General features: G+C 41.8%; 2 protein-coding genes across 4 annotated transcripts in view; both read left to right on the plus strand.

The window, feature by feature from the left end:
• The first annotated feature begins 24 nt into the window (after positions 1 to 24).
• Positions 25 to 5,862, plus strand: LOC108163689 (protein bicaudal C). 2 transcript variants are annotated; one of them, XR_004472881.1, is made up of 10 exons: positions 25 to 508; positions 574 to 623; positions 1,368 to 1,437; positions 1,519 to 1,598; positions 1,670 to 1,996; positions 2,066 to 2,191; positions 2,264 to 2,645; positions 3,277 to 4,512; positions 4,579 to 4,904; positions 4,989 to 5,081. XR_004472881.1 is itself a non-coding variant. In XM_017299119.2 (9 exons), the coding sequence occupies exons 1-9, from the start codon at positions 157 to 159 to the stop codon at positions 5,234 to 5,236; spliced, it is 2,871 nt and encodes a 956-aa protein (XP_017154608.1). In that variant the 5' UTR covers positions 25 to 156; the 3' UTR covers positions 5,237 to 5,862. The 2 variants fall into 2 exon arrangements, 1 of the variants encoding a protein (XP_017154608.1); XM_017299119.2 differs by lacking the exon at positions 4,579 to 4,904 and having other exon boundaries at positions 4,989 to 5,862.
• A 2,988-nt stretch (positions 5,863 to 8,850) lies between these two features.
• Positions 8,851 to 23,244, plus strand: part of LOC108163893 — a 57,798-nt gene continuing 43,404 nt past the window's right edge. For both annotated transcript variants that reach the window (XM_017299412.2, XM_017299413.2), the window contains exons 1-2: positions 8,851 to 9,621; positions 16,300 to 16,386. In XM_017299412.2, the coding sequence (XP_017154901.1) occupies positions 16,323 to 16,386 (64 nt within the window). In that variant the 5' untranslated portion in view covers positions 8,851 to 9,621; positions 16,300 to 16,322. The remainder of the gene's footprint in view (positions 9,622 to 16,299; positions 16,387 to 23,244) is intronic.

Below are 23,244 nucleotides of genomic sequence, written 5' to 3' on the forward strand. Positions count from 1 at the left end.
AGAAACACCCCTGAGACGGACATTTTGATTGGTTTTAAAAACTAAACGACTATTCGAAACACCTACACCCACACGCACACCCTCAACTATTGACCTCTGACCTCTGAAATCTTTGGTAGAGCCCCGACCACCGACAAGCAACCGCCGACAAGCACGATGCTCTCCTGTGCCTCATTCAACAAACTGATCTACCCCTCGGCCGCGGATGTGTCCGCCGTGGCCAGTGGCAAGTCGTCCACCGTGGCCGTCAATGGCGGTGTAGGTGCTGGTTCTGGCGGCGGGGTCAATACTATCGGCATCGGGTCCCTGGCCAGTCTCCAGGCCCTGCCATCGGGTACCTCGGCCGGAAGCGGTGCACCCAGCGAGACCCAGAGCGAGATCTCGTCGGTGGACAGCGATTGGAGTGACATACGTGCCATTGCACTGAAGCTGGGCGTACAAAATCCAGACGATCTGCACACGGAACGTTTCAAGGTTGATCGACAGAAACTGGAGCAGTTGATAAAGGGTAAGACTGCTGCGAAAACTGCCTAATCCCAACTCCTGCTAATTGTAATTATAATTTCTTTCCAGCGGACAGCGCCATCGAGGGCATGAATGGGGCTGAGTATTTCTTTCATGATGTAAGTGGAGACTCTATATTACGATGTAATGTTATAAAGACACAATAAGATCCTGAATCTTTGAGAATAGAAAATTAATAGAAACTAGCAAGTTGTACTTTTTTAAATGGAAAATGTAGTTTAGCTTTTGAAATCTTTTTCCATAAGCCTTGTAAACTGTACAACTCAATCAATCAATACTCAATCATCTTTTTCATCCTCTTCCACACATGCTCTATTGATTTCTGTTACTTTTCCTAGAATCTGTATGTAAATACCCCTATTCTTTAGCTCTTATGTTAGTATATTGTGTGGTAGTGCCCCCATTTAGGTTTATTCGATTTGATTAATTATACACTTTGTACATGTATTTATTGCATTTCGTAGTACATCATTCATATTTAAAGTCTTAAAAATATTTATTTTAGATTGCAATGATTCCAAAATGAGTTGTAGTATTTTTACCTACATCATTAATTTAATTGTTTTAGCATTATTATTCAGGATTTATTGGAAGAAAAAATACATTATAGACTTCATTGAAAAGGATTTGCTTTAGATGTCATAATAAGACTTTAGCTTCACTTAAATCTAAAACCTTTAGCGTGCGAACAAAATTTTCAGTATCAATGGTTGTTTTTTTGGTAAATCGACAGTTTATAGCATACATTTTCAGTGAATAACGCAAAATTTTTAGTACCTTATGATTAAGGGAGTGAAAACTGATTACTGACTGACGATTCAAATTGTAATTATTTTTATTAGATCATGAACACAACAGATACGTATGTAAGCTGGCCTTGCAGACTCAAGATCGGCGCCAAGAGCAAGAAGGGTAAGAATATTACATAATTATACAGAGCTATAGAATGTCTTCATTACGTACATGATTATATCTCTTCTCTTTTTTGGGAAGATCCTCATGTACGGATTGTGGGCAAAGTGGAGCAAGTGCAGCGTGCCAAGGAGCGCATACTGAGCAGCCTTGACTCGAGGGTAAGATAAAGCGTAAACGATGAGGCACTACGTAAAACCATCTAAATGTTGTATTTGATGGGTATTTGCAGGGCACTCGTGTGATCATGAAGATGGACGTCAGCTACACGGACCACTCCTACATAATTGGACGCGGCGGGAACAATATCAAGCGCATCATGGACGACACTCACACCCATATCCACTTTCCAGACTCGAACCGTTCGAATCCCACTGAGAAGTCCAATCAGGTGTCGCTGTGCGGCAGTCTAGAAGGAGTCGAGCGGGCCCGTGCCTTGGTGCGTCTATCCACCCCATTGCTCATCTCGTTCGAGATGCCCGTGATGGGTCCTAGCAAGCAGCAGCCGGATCATGATACGCCCTACATCAAGATGATTGAGAGCAAGTTCAATGTGCAGGTGTGTCCATCACTAGATACATACTTCTCATTGTGCACTTCATTCTCTGATCACTGATCTCTCCTCTAGGTAATATTCTCAACACGTCCGAAGTTGCACACCTCGCTGGTCCTGGTGAAGGGCTCCGAGAAAGAGTCTGCCCAGGTCCGTGATGCCACCCAGCTGCTGATCAACTTTGCCTGTGAGAGCATCGCGGTAGGTTTTACCCACTTTGCTGATCTTGAAAAAAGGAGCGTGGTGAGTGATTCTCCTTCTTGATTGTTGCAGAGCCAAATCCTCGTCAATGTCCAGATGGAGATCTCTCCGCAACATCATGAGATCGTCAAGGGCAAGAACAACGTGAATCTGTTGAGCATCATGGAACGCACGCAGACCAAGATCATATTTCCCGATCTTAGCGACATGAACGTAAAGCCGCTGAAGAAGTCGCAGGTGACGATCAGCGGACGCATCGACGACGTCTACAAGGCGCGACAACAATTGCTTGGCAATTTGCCCGTAGCATTGATATTTGACTTTCCCGACAATCAGAACGATGCCTCCGAAATAATGAGTCTCAATACCAAGTACGGTGTATACATCACGCTGCGACAGAAGCAGCGCCAAAGCACACTGGCCATCGTGGTCAAGGGCGTCGAGAAGTTTATAGGTAAACGAATGTCAATTGACTTCGAAATACGAGTAGTAACTAAATTATTGCTTCCTAACTTACGTGTATGTATGAGGTTTTTTGAGGAATATTTTTTGGAAAGGGTTCAAGGGAATCTTTCTAGTCACTGCAGGCGCCCAAGTATATTGCTTTATAATTATATATTTTTTATAAATTAGACCTCCGTTTATGTCTTATTACCATCGCCGTGTTGGCTTCGATCACCATCTCCGCCTTTTTCATAACGATAGTTTCTTACTCGATATGTGCTATTGATATCTGTCATAAATAACATCGATATGGTGGGAGATACCGACGCGCGCAACATATTAATTGAATATTTGTTCACACTCTCGATCTTGTTTACATGTTTCTACTGCTACTACATTACATTTTTCCCGTCCTTTCCTGTCCGGGTTTAAGCTGATTTTATGAATCAGCATTCATATTCATTTATAAGATTAGGCAGCAGTTTATATACACTAACCAATCATAAAGCACAAATGACAAGAATGTTTGAATTTCCACTTCGATCATCTGTATTATAGTTCCATTACTAACATTGTAATCTTTGATCATCGTTTGTTATCAACATCAGATCCTTATAATTCCCTTTTGTTGCTCTTCGCAGACAAGATATATGAGGCTCGCCAAGAGATCCTTCGCCTGGCCACGCCCGCTATCAAGCCAGAAGTCCCCGATCACTACTTCATGCCCAAGGACAAGGACCTAAATCTGGCCTATCGCACACAGCTGACGGCTCTTCTCGCCGGCTACGTGGATAGTCCCAAGACTCCGTCGCTGCTGCCGCCAGCACTCGCGGGACAACTAACGCCGTACGCCAACAACAACCATCTGCTGCTCAACGCGAATGCGGCGGTGGGTGGCCTGGCCACGCCCACCGGCATCTGTGCGCCCACCCAGAAGTACATGCAGCTGCATAACAGCGCTTTTCAGCACCAGCAGCTTCAGGGACAGGGGCAGGGGCAGGTGCAGGTGCAGGGACCGGGCCAAGGACGTCCTGGTCCTGTGCCCAACCACAACAACAACTATCTGCAGGTTCCTGGCACGGCTAATGCGGGTGCGGGGGTTGGGGCTGGAGCGGGCATGCTGAAGCCACCTCCTCCGCCCTCGTCGGGTGTCGGCGGCGGAATGAATGTCTCGCCGAGGAACAGCTGCAGCCAGAATACTAGCGGCTACCAGAGCTTCAGCAGCAGCACGACCTCCTTGGAACAGTCGTATCCACCGTACGCCCAGCTCCAGGGAGCGGTGTCGTCCACCTCGTCGACGGGCTGCGGCAGCCGGGCCCACTACTCGCCGGACTCCACCTACAGCAGCGAGGCGGGCAGCATTGGCGGGGCCACTCGTCTCGGACGGCGCCTCAGCGACGGAGTTCTTCTGGGCCTGGGCAACTCCGGAGGCGGCGGAGCCCACCTGCTGCCCGGTAGTGCAGAGAGCTATCGCAGCCTGCACTACGACCTGGCAGGAGGCGGCGGAGGTGCTAAGCACCAGCACCAGCATGCCACGCATCGCGCCTTCGACTTTGACATGAAGCGCGCCCTGGGCTTCAAAGCCATGGAGCGGACTCCGGTGGCGGGAGAGATGCGCACCCCCACCCCGGCCTGGATGGGCATGGGGCTGAGCTGCACCTCTCCGGCTCCGATCGAGACGGTGGACGACAACGGGGCTGCTGGCGGCGGTCAGGGTTGGCGTATGCCCCCACCGCCGCCAGGACTCAGCTCTCCGTACGGGCTGAGTGCCACCACAGGACTGCTGGATGCCACGCCCGTGAACCGCCGGATGCAGCTGTCGCAGCACAAGGACATTCAGACACTGCTCACAAGTCTCGGCCTGGAGCATTACATCAGTGAGTAAATAGGAAATATATGGGATATTGGAGAAGTACGATTAGTAAAGTACCGTTTTGATACAGACTGGGAAAATTAAACTCAGTTTTCAGGAGAGATATTCAAGTTAAAGCTTGACAAATAGGTGTCGCAAATGCGATTTGTACTGGATTCGTATGATCGGATCCCCATGTCAGTCACTAAGAGTCAAGAATTTAATGGTATGAAGTGCAGAATTATCCTCAGATGAATTTACAACTCCATTCTGTCAAATCAGATGAACTTTTTTCAAGATTACGGTTCAATTGTTCATAAAAAGATTTCATTGCGAAAAAACAATTGGGTTTAGAAAGAATAGAAATACTCCCTTGATAATATTTATCTATATTAGTTAAGATCTATTAATCACTCGGTAAGATAATTCAGTTTCGAGTTACATTGCGATGAAATATGGAATCAACGGTTTCTATACTACAATCCCCATTTTTACCTGCAGAGATCTTTGTGCTCAACGAAATCGATCTGGAAATGTTCACCACGCTGACCGAGGAGAATCTAATGGAACTGGGTATCACGGCATTTGGAGCCCGAAAGAAGCTGCTGGCGGCCATACACACGCTGCTGGCCAACGAAGCGGCCTGCAGCAGCATGCCCAGCAGCAGCTCCTCACAGAACTCCACATCGCCGCGGTTCTCCGGCAGTGCGGCCCCAGGCGCTGAGCGCCGTCCCTCCAACCAGTGGTGATCGGCGATCGATTATCGACTCCCAGAGAACACACGTTTATTTATTATTCAATCGCACCCTATCATCCTTTAGTCATATTATTCTTAAAATACTTTTTTTCCTGCATGCAAAACTATTCGTTTTTTGGGTAATTCTAGACTAAGCAAAAAAGATGGGAAACCATTCCGGAAAATGTTAAAAAAAATTGAATACTTTTCAGAACCTTCCCTTAATTACGCCTGTGAGAAAATATCACACAAACACACACTCACACACAGAGAGAGAAACTCACACACAAATGCACACAGATTGGCCTTGACCTTGACTTATACTCGTTTTTGTACTCAAATTCTAAGTAACAAAGTGCGCAGAGGGCTAAGGGCTAGGGGCGGGACGAGTATTCAGTATCCCACAATTACCTATTTTTAAGCGATTTATTTATTCCGAAACCAACTATTTATAGAAAACCCTCCCAAACAAAAACATATTGTGAATTATTTATGAAATCTAACTAAACGAAGTCCCCATATTGTAAGAAATGAATTTATGTAAATTAACTGAAAACGAAAGAACCCATACCATACGAAAAGAAGCAACGGAAACAGCCACACATTTTATATGAATAAATTGATGTCATGGAAAAGCTATCAGCTGTTTGTTTCCTTTAATCGTGGATGAAAAAAAGGCGGGACTTTCTACAAGACTATGTATGGTATCAAAATTTATAGGTAGTTATTGTGAAAGTTTGTGTATTGCTCTATTCTGCGTATGCTCTTCCAGAGGAAATTATGATCGAACCATAGTAACTATATGTAGATCTGCAAGAGTATCAAATGTTTCAACCCCGAAGCAAGGCTTTCTTTTTTTGCTGAAATTTGTTTGCATTGATCTCTTACTATCTCTTAGATTCCAGTTTGGATACAATTTTTGTGAAATATTTAACATTTTCTGCTCCATTATCGACCAGTTTTCCGCCGAACTCTTCGTTCGAACTCGTTTCTCGCTTGGTGAATGGTGAGCCATTGCCACTTGGCATCCGGGATGGGGCTAATGACTTTATTGTCTCCAGTTGCCTGCATAATTTGTATTGCATTATTCCCATCGTCATCGTCGGCAGAGTTCGAGGAAGCCCTGCCAAGAAAAATGCTCGTATCCTGAGGCAACAAAATCTAATGTGTGCTGCTGTCCGTACACGGAGCTGTGTCTGCATCTGGAGGAAGGAACAGACAGCAGGCAGGAGGCAGGAAGCGGGGCTGGGCTAATGAACTGGAAATGTTTTGCTCCAATTGTGGGGATGGATGCTGGAGGCTGCTGCTGCTGCTGTACTGCGGTCATCAGCATAATTGCAAATTTTTATGATTATGACATTTTGGGGCCGTAAGTGTTTCTGCCAATGCCAATGGGAACTTATCCCAGCACCCAACTCCGTTGCCCGTTGTCCAGGGGTCATTTACATGGTCGATGCTCCACTTGAGGTTCGCATCGAGTGGGCTTTTTGGAAATTTTTGGCAGGCGGTTTGATTTACAATTATGCTGTATCCCAATCGGGAGTCTGATCCCAGCCAGAAAGACGCCTGCTGTGGCCATTCCTGGTCATGCACCAAAGTCGGTTCAGAATTGCAAAGATACTCGTAAGTGCATGCAATGGTGCTGGAATTTTGACTTACGAAGATTTTACGGTGGATGCAGCAGGGGTATTGTGTATGTTAAATTGTGGATAAATGTCGGCTACTTCTTTGATTTGGTTTCAATAAAGATACATCTCTAAATTTAAAAAAAAATTCACCATGCACATCAAAGGTATAAAGCAGTGCATCCGAAGGAGAAGTGTGGTGATTGTAATAATGCACTGCTTGTGGAGGGGTACTGTTAAGATGGTAAGGCAGTTCATTCATCAGTTTGTATAAAACGTGATGGAGAAAAATATACTGAAAGGAACGTAAAAATCAATAAACTCAGTATATCTAGTAATAAGCACTCCAAACAGATCTATTTCCGCATAAATAATCCCTGTTATACTCGGATCATAAATTTAGATTATCATTTACCCCTTTACAGCAGCTTCTTCCAACATTTCTCCTTCTTAATAAATTCAAGCAGTTTTTACTAGGTGAAATCACGGTTAAAAAGCAGTTTACAGGGGTAAGCCGGGTGGGGAAACAATATTAAAGCAGTGCGCATAAAAGGGTAATGAGAATGACAATTTATGGATAATTTTGTGGCAGGTCCTACGATAACTAAAAAAGCAAGAAGCAATATGGAAATATTGAACAAATGTGGAATTGACCGAAAACTCCATTAATTTGTTGTTGTTCTTTTCCATGTATTTTAATAAAAAATATACTTATTTAAAGCACACTGAGAGAAAGAGCACTAAAAAGAGACAGACCCATATTTCAATAAAATATTCGGTCTTAAAATACAAATGCATATAGTTAAATTAAAGAGAATTTACACCTTGTTTAAGAATAAATGCATTAAAAAGTATTTTTAATACAGACCACATATAATCTAACTATAAGTATAAGTATAACTATAAGTAGGAAAATATGTATATTTAATTAAAATATGTAAATATTTAATTTAAATATGAAAGTATTAAATTGAAGTTAGTAAATACACTTTAATTGTAATAATTCCACTCTCGGTGCAGATGTATACATATTATTCATTTGAATCTGCGCATCTGGAAATTTGGTTATTTTTAAAAGAAATCAAGGAAAGCGCATTATTCATAATTCGGCGTGCACATGACCTTGTTTATAGCAGCATTAAAAGGCTAACAAAGAAATACTGTCCCACGAAACATTTTCATTAGCACATGTCAGGAATATAATTCTCGAGATAGGGCTAGTCCTGTGCAAAACGGTGTCCGAGAATGGTGTCTATCCAGTGGCTTAATTCTGACTACATTCTGCGGTAGCCCTGACCCTGCTCTTTGTTCTCCGGCTATGCGGTAGCCACAGATGATAACCCGCGACTTGGTCTACCCCCGAAGAACCACAATACAGTAAAATTCTGATTGCACTGCAGTGCAATAATTGACGAACGTCAATTGCCGTGTCAACCCCAAGCTCAGCCCCTATAAAACCCGTTCGTCGTGCCGGTATGATCTGCCAGTCACCAGAAAGCTCATTAACACTCTCAATGGAAATACGGTAGCGGCTACAGTAGAAGACGTGGCGGAACCTAAGAGATTTGTCAGATTTTTAAAACGCTCAGCGCGTAGTAGGCAATTTTTTGAAATTTCCGCATTACGGTCGAGAATACTCGCTTTTCGCGTAAAGAATAATAAAGCATGCTAAAAAACTTCACCTACCCTATAGTTCGGAGGGGAAAAAGAGCTGGCAACCGCTGCAAGCAGTGATTGTGGCGTTTCCACCACATTTGGCACTCTCCCTTCATGCAACGGACACACGCTGTCTTGTTGCCTTTCTGTCTCTCTGTTTCTCTATTTACTTACTCCCCCACTGCTGGTCGCTCTCTCGGCATGCTTCGTCCTGGCCTCGTCGTGCTTCGGTCGTCATGTGCTCTGGTTCCCCATTCGCAGGATATCGCAGGATATGGGGCTCGGACTCGTGGGAAATCTGTGCCTTGGACTCGACGCTACGCGAGGCGACTCGGGTTTGCCGTCTGCTGCTGCAGTTTACATTGCGTTGTCTTTGCGTGAGGACGTGCGTAGATCTTGTTTTTCCCATTCCCATTACGAGCGTGCTTTTTCCGTCGTGCGTCGGAATTGCACGGAATAAAAATAATAAAACCCAGAACCAGAACCTTAATCCGATTCCGAGTCCAAGCTGAAGCGAACAGACAGACCGCAGACAGCAGAAAATTGCGAGAATTCGACTGCTTCATTGTGTTTCTAAAATTGCATTCAAAGACCTGAAATCTAAAAAAAAAAGCACAGGACCCACCAAGATCCGGCCGGGGATCGACAATAGCTGTCCTCTGTTACTGTGTGCGATGCTGTTGCTTCCTGTGTCCGTGCCAATGAGTGTGTGCGTGTGTGTGTGCAGTCACGTGTTCTAAGGTGATTTTAACGAGTTCCGTGATACGCGAAATGAGATAAGAAATAAGCGGAGCCAAGGAGGAGAACAGAGAGAGGAAGAGAGAACAGCGCAAAAGAAATCCCCTTGCCCCTGGCCAAACACACAGGATACCCGCTCGTTGGCGTTAGCTGTCGCCTCGCTGCCTCTTAAAGGATTCGAGGACAAATCACCCGAAAATTGCATAAAACATAAAGCAAAATTGTTTGGAAAACTGTGCAGAAAAAAGAAAACCAGAAACAACGGGAAAACAAAAAGATAAAACAGAAAAAATCTGCGACTTTTTATCAACGGCAATTTATTGATCAACAAAAAATAACAAAATCTTAATCAAATACATTAGAAATATATGATCTGAAGGTAGGAACTGGATTTCATAGATATTATATTTTGTGTATAGTCAATAGGATAAACCGACAATTAATAGTCTCATCACGTTGTTATGAATTATCGTTATCACATTATACATCACTTATGTACATCCAGTAACTGCTGGAGAAAATTATTCATCATCGGGGGGAAAAAACATCATACCTTTACGGTCCGCTAAAGAAAAGCTTAAAATGATCGCCAGTTCCCAAAACAAAATTAATTTAATTAATTAAATTAAATTAATAAATAAAAAAAAAACAAACAAAAACACGACATTTAAAGAATTTTTTCAAGAACATAATAATATAATTTACCACTGTACAATGCACAGTCTTATTCAAATAAATCAAAAACGGCAAAATATATCAAATATTTATTTACTTGCCGCTTTATATGTCTTTGAGTGCTCTACAATTACATATATGTATGTACATACATACATGTATATATACACTTTTATTGTATATCCATTCGGAATGTATAATTTCCATCAAATCCCCCAGCCAATTTCAGCGATAACCTTTCACATCCAAAGCAGACAGAGCCAAAGATAGACAGACAGAGGGGCGTGCCCGAAGTTATCCGAAAAGCAAACAAAACTTGTCAATTGCATCGAGACGTGTCCCTCTCTCCGTGCTTTTCCATATACCTCTCCCCGCCTCTCATTGGGCACATTTGCCATAGTTGTTGGGAAACTACGACTACGAGTATGCAACAATGTCTTGGGCAGGCTCTGCTTCTTCCGCTTTCCTCCTTCTTTGTTGATGGAAAATGTCAAATGCCTAGCAGAGTTTTTCCCGCTTCCTCTTGCTTTTTTGCCCCTCCCCATATTTTCCTGACTAGGCAAAATCGTATTTAGTGGGACAATCAATACTGGCCGGGGGACTGGGGGTAGTAAAAACATTTATTTGATTGACTGATTGATATGTGAAATGATTTATTACTGCCGAGTGGGAAATGGCGGAGCCTTAAAGCAAACTGTCCACACAGAATACTGGCCCAGAAAGACTTTCCAACCAAAAGAAAAAGGAATTTCTTAACCCGTGGAGAAGGAACATTTATTTCTCTCTTTCTCTATCTCCTCATGCTTCTGTTCTTCTGTTGGTTCCTGTGTTCCTCTGTTTCTCTTTCAGTTTCAGTTCAGTTGCACTTTCTGGGAGCCGTAAAAATGGCTCCGAAAAAAGTTCTTCGTGCGCTTTATGTGAGAATAAAGTAAAATAATGAAAGCTATTTAGCACAGCCAAGGGGCGCATTAAGTCGTCGGCAGCGTTTGCGGATTATCCTTGAAACAATAACAACAGCAACAACAACGGCAACGGGCTTAAAAACAGAAGCGAAAGGAGGTAAGGTAGCCGTAGCCTGTGACAGCGTTTAATGAGCTGTGCCCCGATCTGGGCTGCGGATGACCCGCGGCCCCTGCACCAGAACGAGGGCCTGAAACAGCCAGAGTCATCCCATCCCGCTCTTCACCCAAAGACCGAAAGACCTGAGGAAATTTCAACAATTTTTTACTGCCACCTGCAACGGCGTCGCATTCTTCTCACGGCAAGGCATTTCTCTTGTAGCTCCTGGTCTTTTATTTCCCTTCTTTTTTTTCGGGTTAGGTCGGCTGTGGTTTATGAAAAAGAGTGATTTTCTTTTTTGTGTATAGGATTTAAGGAAATTCCTGTGAAAATGCTAACAAGAAGCTGAGCCAGGTGCTTTGGAGTGGGCTGGGCGTTAATTAGTTTTCGTCGCGTCGTTGTGGGAATATACATATTTTTTGGAATTTATGCCAAACTCTTTTTGGGGTATCTTGAACCATTTGGTTCATAATTAATTTGAGTTCAGTTCAAAGGGGACTTATTTCAAAGAGAATGGGAATGTGTTTAGCAGGCCACACATCCTGTGTGGGAAGAATTTAATTCATTCTTATTTTTGATCAAGTTCAAGATGCTCTTTATTGAATCTGACTACATTACCATTTATTAACTTAATTATGGCAAAACCATATTTTGGTTATCATTTTCAAGAATATATATTAAAATGGGATTGGATTTCAATTTGAAGCATTATTTAATGGGAGAAATTGTATAAATAAAATGACAAATAGACATTTATTTTTAAGTACTTATTTCATGATTCAAGCTTATTGAATAAATGATGCGGCGACTTATCTACAAATTATTCCAATGGAGTTCGCAGGTCAATTACTTTGAGCTCATTTGGTATATGGTTGGTATTCGATGATAATTCATAAATGATTACTAAGCGGCCTGAGATAAGTTTACTACTAAGTGGCTTTTGACTTACAGACAGTTAGTTGGAAGAGCTAATAATTAATTAAACATGCATACCCACGATTAGGGGTTAGTTTCAGGTATTAATTTAACATTTATCCTTAGTCCGACAATGTTCATTTAGGCATTAATTGATTAATTTATAAATAAGCTGAGATTCAGGATTTGATCTTATATTTTGGTGAATCATCAAATTTTGTAAATTCATTTGCAAATTTGATTGCAGTTGGTTTTTTTTTTTCAAAGATTATTACCATTAATTCGAAGTTTTATTTTGGCTCGAAATCTGAATCATAATACAACGTGTCGTTTCACATTCCCTTGGCTGAAAATCTCAATATCAACAAAAATATTCGCTGATGCAGTTCCAGGTTTTGTTTAGACTTTATTATTTTTCATCACTTTTCTCAGCAATGTGTCATATCAGAAAAAAAAATCGATCCAAGAAAGACATCCTGTTTTCACATCCACAGCGAACACTTCACTTAGAGCCCGAATCCATATCTCCAATAATATATGTATTGAAAACGGAAGAAACTTTACAAATTTTCTCCTGTCTGGAAGTACAACTTTTCTCCTTTCCAGCGCTGCTTGTGCTGGCAAAAAAAAAACTCATATCGAGGGAAACTTCGCCTCAACAAATACACATAACCACATGCGCAGGAAAAACCTGTGGGGCGATTGAAAAATATTTTCGTATGAAAATCTTTTGTTGTTGTTACTGGAATGGCCATCGGCTCTCTCCCATGGATATGTGGGTATTCTGCAAGGAGTATGTGTGTAATTTTTGGTTCCGTTGCCTACTTTCAGTCGCCGGGGCACATCTCAAGTGCAACATTCAGCGAAAAGTGCTTTCGAAAAAGTCTCTATATGTATGTTGGGGTCGGTCTCTGTACGAGTATGAGTATGTGTACCTAGAATATTTGTTGCTCTGTCTGTGGATGCAGAAATTTTGTGGCATGTGGAAATTTATTTCATAATCTCTACAACAACAATCCCATGCAACGGAAAAAAGGCGAAAACTTTGTGAATTCGAGTAGAGGCGAAAGGGGGCTGAGAACTATGAGTAGCTAAGCATGTAATTTATATCCTTCTCCTCCTGAGGGTGTGGTATCTGCATCTATGCAGTTATTGTATGTGGCAAAGGGCGTAGGCATTACGATTATCGAGGGGACCACTGACACGAAAAATAGTCAAGTGAATCTCATACGAGTACCTGACTTTTCAAATGATATTTTTTAATCCTCGTTATATATTTTTCATGCCATTGCCTTACATGAAAGTCAGAACGATCTGCCAAAATCTGTAGCTCTAATTCCTAGTGCAAAAATACATTTCGTTTCGTTGGTTTTGTTCAGCTAACGATTATGTTTTGGGCTTTCCTACATTCCCCAATTAAACAACAAATATTCCTGCCTCAGTTTCGGTAATCGGATGTTTTTGGTATACTTTTGTTACGAATATTTCACTGTGGACTCCCCCCTCTGACTACGACGCTGCTCGGATTGCATATATCTTTTATTTTTATATTTTCTGCTGGCTGAAGTTTTTGCCAGTATTCTGGTATTGGTTTGAGCAGCCATAAATTTGTTTCCGTTCCTGCTGTAGCGTCTGGCTCTTCGGCTGCTGCTGCTGCTCCTGCGTTAGCCTTCGCTTTTAGCCAGCTCCACTTCAGTGCTATTTTATTTGACCACATAAATTGTTTACCAATTTTCACAAGTTTGGCTCAACCCTGCCTCCTATTTCCCCTCCCTGTTTGTGTCTGTGTATGAGGATTCACGTTGTTTGCTCTCAGTGCTAAAAGCGGTTTAATAGGTCTCCTTCTCCTCCTCCTCATCCTCCTCCTCCTGGAAACCCTATTTTGATTTAGCTCTCAAAGCCGAGCAATCTATCTTGGTAGGCAATTTGGGCATCCCTTTGTTCTATCGGTGGATTTGTAGCTATTTTGTAATTGAACAATCTGTGAAATGCCGGAACATCAACAGCACAGCAGCAGATGTCAAGCCAGTCCAACCAAATGATTGGACATATTTATTGGAACGGAATGTCTGCTAATCGTCTTCGTCGATGGGAGACCGACTAATTTGATTGGAAGATGGTTGATGGATTTATGATTTATCGGAGACTTTTTAATAGATGTTTCCACTTTGTTCTATGAAGTTTGACAGTCTTTAGTGTTCAAAATAAGTTCCATTTATATGCCCCTTTTTATAATTTAAGCATCAAGATTAGCATACAATTAAATGCGATTAAGCTATATATTGAGTAATTTATGAATTTCTTTTTTTGAAATGCTTAAGTCTTAAACAAATATATTTCCACATTTTACACAATTCGCTGCCCAAACTATAAATAAGTCTCTACATAGCAGCAATTTAAGATATAATACTTACGAGTATATTTAATACTTAATAATACTTAAGTCAAGACCATCATTTTCACAGCCTTGCTTTGCTCAAAGGACGCATAAGCCTGTTTACAAGTCAGTCCAATCCTTAAGCTCCTCCCGAACCGAGCTCTGAACCAGATGAAGCTTTCTGCAGACCCCCTTTTTGTGGCGGTCAAGTCGGGTCAAAGGAACGATTTACGAATCAGTTCCTTTCTCTCAGTAGCTTGCTGAAGATGCAATTAAAAAAGAGTACTGGGGATGGCGAGTCGACGTTTTCTATTTTGTTTGTTTTTTTTCCGGTTACGGTTACCCTCTCTATAGGGGCGATAGTGTCTGCCCCACTGAACTTTCTCTGCTGCCGCAGGAGTGTCTGAGAGTGCAGTTTTTGCGGCTTATCGCATTGGGAACAGACTTGGCTCCTTTGCTTGTCCTTCTGTCCTGATGTCCTGCTATCCTTCTGCCTGGCCCCGGTACTAGCTCGGCCCAGACCAAGTCCCATTTGGTCGCTTAAGTTTGTCAATGCATAAATTAAAAAGTTAAAAGTTTTTACCCAATTCTCCCTTTTGGTTTTTCCTGTTTTCGGTTAGTTTTGTTCTGACCTTAATGAAGCCCAAGCAGGTAAGCCAAGGTTCTGCAAAGTTAATGGAGTATACACCAAATAACCATTCGGCCTCCATGTGAGGAACCACAATGGGATTCCGCTTCGGAGATGGTCCTGATCCTTGTCCTCGTTTTGGTCTTGGCTTTCGCCTTGATGCAGAAATACAATTTGCTGCCATAAAAGATTACAACTTGTTAAAGTTCTTCATCGCTGCTTCTGAAAGCCCCCCGCAGCCCGATACTTTCTCCCATATCCTGCTGACCGTTATGGCTGACCAGGGGATTATTATAATCCGATTTTCAACTTTAAATGTGCACCAAAAAAGGGAGAAGAATTTATGGAAAAATGTTATACTCATGCTCGAGGAGCAACCGAACATTTGATGTGCAGTTTGGCAACAATGTGTTTGCCAGCCCCATCCTCTCCCGTCTGCTTCCTCTCGCTCCTTCCCTGCTTCCCTGCTAATGGAAAACTTTTCACTCAAAGTGTTGGTGTGTGTGCGAGGGGACGAGAAAAATCGCTGCAGTTTTCTTTATAGTTATTACTTTATAGAGTTTTTCCTTGTTCTTTTCTTTCTGATCACAAAATTGCTTTCAATATTTTGCCCAAAAGCTGGCAGCCAGTGAGTGTGCGAGTAGGAGGGCGTTTGCCCTGGTGGAGGTTACAAACCCACTTTCAAGCACCTGCCCGGAAACCTGGAAACGTTGCCCCGTTAAATGCAGTGGGCCTGGCCCCGTACAACTTGAGGTACGTGTTGCAGCAAAAGTTTGACGCATTAAGAACCAATGTTGTGTCTGCCCTGCCCGGTTAAAGGATGGGGTTATTGTTGCTGCTCCTGGTTTTATTGCTAGTCGGAAAAGTATGTTTCTGAAGACCAGATAAAAATTCAAGTCTGATCACGCTGGAAATAAGTTTGATTTGAGACACCATGCTTTCATTTTATTAAAAATTTTAAAATTAACAGAGCAGATCCTTTTGATACCTTTATTTCTCTTTTGAAACACTTTCTTGTAATGATTAAAACTAATTATCTCTCTTATTGAAAGTCTCTCCAAATCAAACAATCAAAACAATATTTTTTAGTTCAATGCGTTGTTCTCTAACCTGGGATATTCCGATCCGCGTTAAATTTTAGATCTTCAATTAGTTAAGTAGTTTTTCAATAAACCAAATATATATCTTGTTTCACTCACAGCAGTCAACCATGGATTTGTGTTAAAAGTATTTATTAGAAAGTGTTAAAAGCCTTGGTTCTTTATAGTATGTATATTATCCGTGAAACTACCCAGAAGAAGGTTGAATATTATGTGACCTTCTTGAAAATTCTTGGCGACTGGTTTTCCAAACCTCTTTCCAATCTATTCAGTAATTGAATATATATTTCCTCTTTTTTGCAGAAAATAAAAGTGAATTTTTCACCATGCGGTTTCCCCAAGTTGTCTATCAAATGGCCTTGACCACAATCCTTCTAACAATCACGATAGGTAAGTTAAATGTACATTTTCCAGGAAAACATTTGCTCTCTCGACGTGTGTAGAATTTCTCGCAGCATCAAAAGAGATGTTGACGAAGTGAATAAGTATTTTTGGAGCACATAAGTTACCGGTCAATTACGGCTAGAAGGCAAAAAGGTATCCGCTGAACAAATTGTAGATGTGACAGAAGAACAGACCGACTAAAGAATGGTCACAAAATAAATCAATGAAGGTCTCACCTCTGGTCAAATTAACAAGTTCAAAGAAAGGTCAAATAAAATGATAAAAAATCAATGCACTCCATTAATTCTTAACATAAGCAAACACTGGAAAATATTAAATGAAATTTGTGGGAAAACATTAAAATGCCATTATGATTGAGAGTGCATTAAAAACCATATTTATGTGTGTTTAATGATAATTGTATTTCCTTTACGGAAGATAGTGAAAAATTGCTCACTCGCCGAACACTAATTAGCGGCAATTAAATCCGATGTCATAGAAATGCGGCGCGATTAAAATTTATGTGATTTGGTCCATGCGTCAATGCAGATCAAAAAATCAATTTAAATATTTGTTTATTTTTACAATATATCCAGATATTTTCCAGTAATTAATTACGAATAGGAATATATTTATTAATAAAGGAATGAAACTGTATTATTTTATGGAACGTTTATCTTGTTGCAACATTTGCAGTGAAAGGCAGGTGGAAGAGAACAGTTTGAGGCGTATCTTTTATTATCTATAAATAAGTCCTACCATACCAGGTTGACATTCAAAATTTTTATTTAAAATACATTAAAAAGAAAACTAAACAAGTCTTACGAGAAGTGAGTCTTCATTCTTAGTCCTTCATGGGTGTTGCCACATCATAATTCTCTAATCTCATTTGGAGTGTGACCACCACATTCAAATCATACAACTTCGAGCCAACAACTCATTCTGTCAGCGTCTTCTACTGCGTTTATATTCTCGTACTACGGGTCGTATATACGAATATGTATGTAGGTCTGGCCATGCTTTACACACTCTTCAGATTTTTATTGCCTCGTCTTTGCGGCTTTCGCCGCCATTGGAGGTCTCAGTATATTTACCGAGAACATAAATTTAAAAACCGCACGCACACATACATAGCTACATACACACTCGTACTCGCACTCGCACTCTCACTCGCTCTCGCACATGTAGATATAAATATTTGAGCATCTGTTAGTTGGGTGGAAGTCGGAAAGGGGAGTTGTAGGGGAGACTCGCTCCCAAACTGATTTATTCAATAAATCACACAAGTTGCTGCGGCTTCCTCTACCTATTCCTGCCTTCAGCCTCACCTGCCTTTAACCCGGGAGCGTGTGGCGTAGATTTAAATTTGATCTGCATCTCCCGACCGTTGAATGAGTCCCGGGCCTGCGAGACCAGATGGGCAGAGCAGGACACATGTCAATAAAAGGCGGAAATATGTCACTTAATGCATTTACCCTACAGACGTAGGCGTTGACTGTACCTCTATCCGAGGTATTGGGATTGGGGTAGTGCGAACAGATGGAAGGGTTTGAAATGGGAAAGTGGGGGATAGAAAGTTGATTTTTCTTCCATCTATCGCTCACTCTATCAACTGAAACTTAAATGACAGAGAATACATCAAACGACATTCAATCCTTTCGCGTGACTAAAGTTTTCGACTCTTTGTCACTCCGAAAAAACCATCCCCAGCCCAGCCGTGTCTCACGGGCCCTCCTTCTGTCCTTCTTCGCAGAGTCTCTCGTCTCCTCCTTGTTAGCAACACGGCATCTGTGTGTCTGTGTATTGGTGTGGGCGTGTGTTCGCTTGATAAATGTTGCTAACGTGCCTGGCATTTGTTTTGTGCTGCCTACCTTTTTGGGCTTTATTTATATTCTCCACTAGGAGCACACACATCTATTTGTGGGGGGCCCAGGCTATCCCCGAATGCTGTGACAAGTGACTGCCGGGCTTAGTTTTTATTATATTCCACGCAGGCTGAAGGCAAAATAAAAACTGCTTTAAGTTGGTTTAACGAATGGATTACAATAGACTTTACTTGGAATACCGAGAATATTTGTTACACTCGTAGCTAAATAGGGAGCAAGGGTAAATAAAATGAAAGAGAAATGGATTGCCGAAGGGAATAGAAACTGTAGACAATATATTTCAAAATATTCCAGGCCAATGGAAGGCAAACGCTTTACAAACATATTTTCTTTACCTAAGAAATCATTATTTGCGTTATTTTAATTCTATGAAAAAAGCTTCTCAAATATCGATTGAACCGCGATACGCTCTGATATACCTGAACCCTATGCATTGCGAAGTTCAGTCATCCCACTTCCATGAGTCTTGGGTCAGCTCCCACATGAGAAAGAGGAGGAGGAGGAGGAGGAGCATTAGCCATGCAAAAAATACTGCCCATACCATTCCGTCTGCCACTCGTATGTCTCGCCATGCGTTCAATGTCGCACAAAAACGTTTATTAACCTGCCATTATTGAGGCGAACCCCAGTGCACTCAGCGTAGACGACATTGTACGAGTGCTATGAGTGCGAGGATCCGGGGACCTTCAACCTCCCACTCGCACCCAGGTCCGGGCAACGGGGACCGATACAAATCTCCAACACGCACAACAATCACACAACAGCAAAACGTTTTCACTCGAAGGGTCTGGTCGGGTTGGGGTTGGGGTTGGGGTTAGGGTTGGGTCTGTCGAACAATGCGACAAATCCCACACACACAAGTGCCTAATTAGTCTGGGGTCCTAGGTCTGGACTTCGTAAATCGGTCGTGCACTTGATTTACTTTTAATAACCACATGGTAGAGTCGTGGCAGCCCTGATGTGCTTGCAAATTTGTAACAATATTATTTCCATTTCATTTTGTTTGAAACTTTTGTTAATGTCTTAATGCCCGGATTGTATTGCTCGAATTGTTTGGGGAAATGGACATTTATTTCGGCTTTGGTTGAGCCTTGAGGTTTGTCGGGGGAAATTAGTGGCTATCATGTATAATAAATAGGCTATAATTTGTGTGAGTCGTAAATGTGAATTAAATTGAATGGGCAGCCAGGTCAGGTCAAGGGAAATGTATTGATTTCTTGCACTTCATTTCAATGATCAATTACAGGCGGAGTGTTCGGACTAATTGACATGACAATACAGGAATACGACTTCGGTACCTAGATGGTATCCCTATCTTTGTGTATAACCTGGCAAAGGATTCAATGCGTCCAAGTGTCTCTCTAACGAAAAATAATCATCCATCACTTTAAACTGTCTTCACAGCGAGCCCGTCACCATCTGCCCTCAACGATTTCTTCTTGCTCAAAGCCCAAAAGACAACGAACCCCTAGCATAAACGAAAGCCACCACAACCAGGTCACAAATTGTCACCTGAAGTGACGTTTACCTTTGCCGGCTGCTGCTCTTCTCCTCCGCCCCCGCCTTTAATTAAATCCTCTGGAGCAGAAGTGCTGGGTAAAAATCAATCGCTGTATATATTATCGAACCAATTACAGTGCATCCAGCAGCATAGAATTTTTGATCTCACGAAACCACTCTGGCACTCGAGACACGACACGCCACGCCAAGCCAGGGCGCAGTCCCCTTTCAACGATGCTTGACTTGACTTCGCCTTTCGCTTGGCGTACTTAAAACTAACAGGCAAATCAATGGGGAACTCGGGCCAGGGACTCGGGCTGGAGAAATATGAATAAAAAAGAGCTCTCGCGAGTGTTGGGGATCAGGAATTCGACTCGTTTCCTCGTTTACTAAAAATCATAACCAAACGCAAACGCCAAACACCAAACGCAGACCAAACCAAATCGAACCGATGGGTACCCCCGAACACAACTATTATGGATGCAGGGACCTGTGTGGGAGGGGGGACATGGGACAGGGGGATCGTTACATAAAATGCATGAAAATCTCGATTCAGCTAAAAGCAAAAAAAAAAAAAAACAGGAAAGAGAAATGGGGAAAAAAGGAAAGGGAAACAAATTGAAGCTTTAGCCACGACTGACAAACTGCAGCTGTAACGGCCCAAAGTTTTTGGCCATTTTATTTTTCATTTTCGCTTCGTTTTCGTTGTCAAGCGGATGGGATGAAGCTTAACAATTTTTATGGGGATGCACCCCAGAGGAGCAGAGCAGGGCACCGAAAATATGGCTCGAGCGAGGAGAGGGTCAAGCCCTGGGTTAAGCGGCTTAATTGCTCTGGTAAGGTCAATTCGGGGATACGAAGCCCTCCAAAAGGAAAACTATTTTCATGCCATGCTCCCAGCCGGAAAGTGCGGGTAGCAGCCATCAAGGAATTTACATAATAACAGGAAACAATTTCGTTGTGTGCGTGCCCGATGCGACCATATTGGGTCCCATCTGGCAATGGCCATAGCTATAGCTACAGCTATTGCTGTGGCTCGCTCGTAGTATGCACCGGAAAATGATGTGTTAGCTCGATAAAATGCATCATGAGCACAAATTACGGAAGGGGGAAGGCAATACGAAATATCTTCAGATAAAATTCCTAGATACATGTATATTACATTCTTATAGTTTGCTTTCGAATCAAAAGTTCAAATACAGTCAGTACTCAGGCGTCGTTTGATCAAATCCACTTTGAGAAGCTTGACAAAGGATATGGATGCAATGATATCAAACTTAACCCCTAGTTATTCATGATATAAACCTAAAATATTAGTCCCATTTAAATTATTGAAAAGAATAGGAAAAGTGATGGATATAAATCTCGCTTTCCCCACATTGCTTTATCATACGGAAGTGCAAAAGAGAACTTTATAATTTATAACATTTGATAGCCCCCTCGGCGCGTTATTGTTTTAAAAACACACAATTATCTCGCCGCTCTCAGGGGCAAGACAGACTTACATTTCCCACTCTCTCTCATACATACGTACACATGTGTACATATTTTGTATATGTATGTGTATGGTATAAGCTCCTATGCCATTATCTATTGTTGTTCCTCGGCGCTGCTCGTTTGCCGCGCTGGCAAATAGTTAATAATGATTATTAATATTTACGCGGGTGAATGTCAGGCGTATAATGGCAAAACGTTGCACACACGCCACCCGAGACACCGACCCGACCATTTTCAACTTCGACATTCAGCAGCCATAGCCACCCACTGAGGCGCAGCAAACGAAACATCCCGTGACCCCCGCTGCCATTCTCCACCACCCGCAAAAAGAGCATTATATGGTGGCTTTACCTTTCCTGGTTTTCACTACCTATAGTTTTCCGGTCAATCCGTGGCCAATGTGAGTATTCCATTTTTAAATTAATAGCGGAATATTTCTATCGAGGCGATGCCAACGCATTGAATTGTAAAAACATTATGAAATAAATTAAAACCTAAGATAAAATATGTTATAAAAATGTATTTTATGTAGATATCCTCGTTATGCTTATCGAATCCCCTATAAATATCCCCGTGAATACATACGATTTCTCTAAGTCGGATACACACTGTTCAATGTGTGCCATCAGTCGATTTATGGAAATTTATCTATTGCACTATTTTTATATACCATATTTAAAATTGATAATTGCAATTATTAAAAGCACTTAAAAATTGTAGCTAAAAATTATTGTCCCGAGTGAAATTTAATTGTGATTTGTTTTTAGCCGTTAAAATATTCAGAATATTCGAGAATTTAGACGCACCACTACGAACATATTGCATGTATTTTTTGGTAGAGAATAAAAAAAATTTAAAATTCATTGCTTTCGGTAGCTCAAATGAAGTGTCGAAGTTTAAATCGTTTGCTCATTGTTCATACTTTGGATATTAAATAATAAATGCGCTCCGGCTCGCCGGAATTAATTAACACTTTTGTGCGAGGGAGGAGCTGAAGTGGTCGCATTAAACAATAGTAGAGCTGTTTCGTGGTATTTGAAATAGAAAGAATTCTCAGGAGAACTCTCAAAATATGCACATATTTAGGTAGAGCTGGTAGCTCTATTTCGACTATTTATTTCACATAATTACTCTACAGCCAATTTGGTTTTTGCTTTATGACTGCCATAACAAAGAGCGAACATTTTCACCGCAGCGGAGCTCCTTTCCAGCATTTTCCGTTCGCTACAGTCTCTGTGGTGTTTTTTCTGTGTGCCACCGAATTCTTTCTGTATACTTCTACCCATTTTAACTGCCACTACCAAATGCATTGCAATTTATAGCCAGTAAAGAACGCGGGAGAAAGCCCCGGTGGGAGTGAGAAAATTCTTGGGAGGCAACAGTTCAATCAAGGGTCAGTACAGGACTTTTGCATTTTAAGGAACAGTACGGTTCGAGTATCACCTCCACCTCACATATGGAATCATCGCTGACATTTACAAGTCTGGCCAATCAACAAACGGCAAAAAAAGGTGACCGACTCACCTGTCGCCCATCGTCTTTCACCTCCGCCTCGCCGCAGCAATAAAAACGTAATGAAAGCATTTAACATGCATATTTTCCCGTTACGAATTTACGAGACACTGCAACAGGAAGCAGCTGAACAGCAGAACAGAACCGTGACAACAAGGACAATAAAACAACGCGAACGAAGAGGGTGCAGCAAATGGAGATTGCTGGCTGGGGCTTTGTTGCACAGGAGAGGGAAATTAATAAACTTGACTGGTTTGCTCATTCTCTGCCTCGGAACCGTACACCCTTCATCTGGTAATGGCTGAAACAGCAATAACAGCAATAACAGCAATAACATTCAAAGCTATTGATTAAAAATTGCATGCACTCAATGCGAGCTACCATCGTCGAATCGTTGAATCGTCGAGCTCTCTCGGTGTTCATTCCTTAAAAAGTTTGCAGCAAAAATTATTGCACATTTCGTCCTGGT

The sequence above is a fragment of the Drosophila miranda genome, chromosome 4 (assembly GCF_003369915.1).
Source record: "Drosophila miranda strain MSH22 chromosome 4, D.miranda_PacBio2.1, whole genome shotgun sequence".
NCBI lineage: Eukaryota > Metazoa > Arthropoda > Insecta > Diptera > Drosophilidae > Drosophila > Drosophila miranda.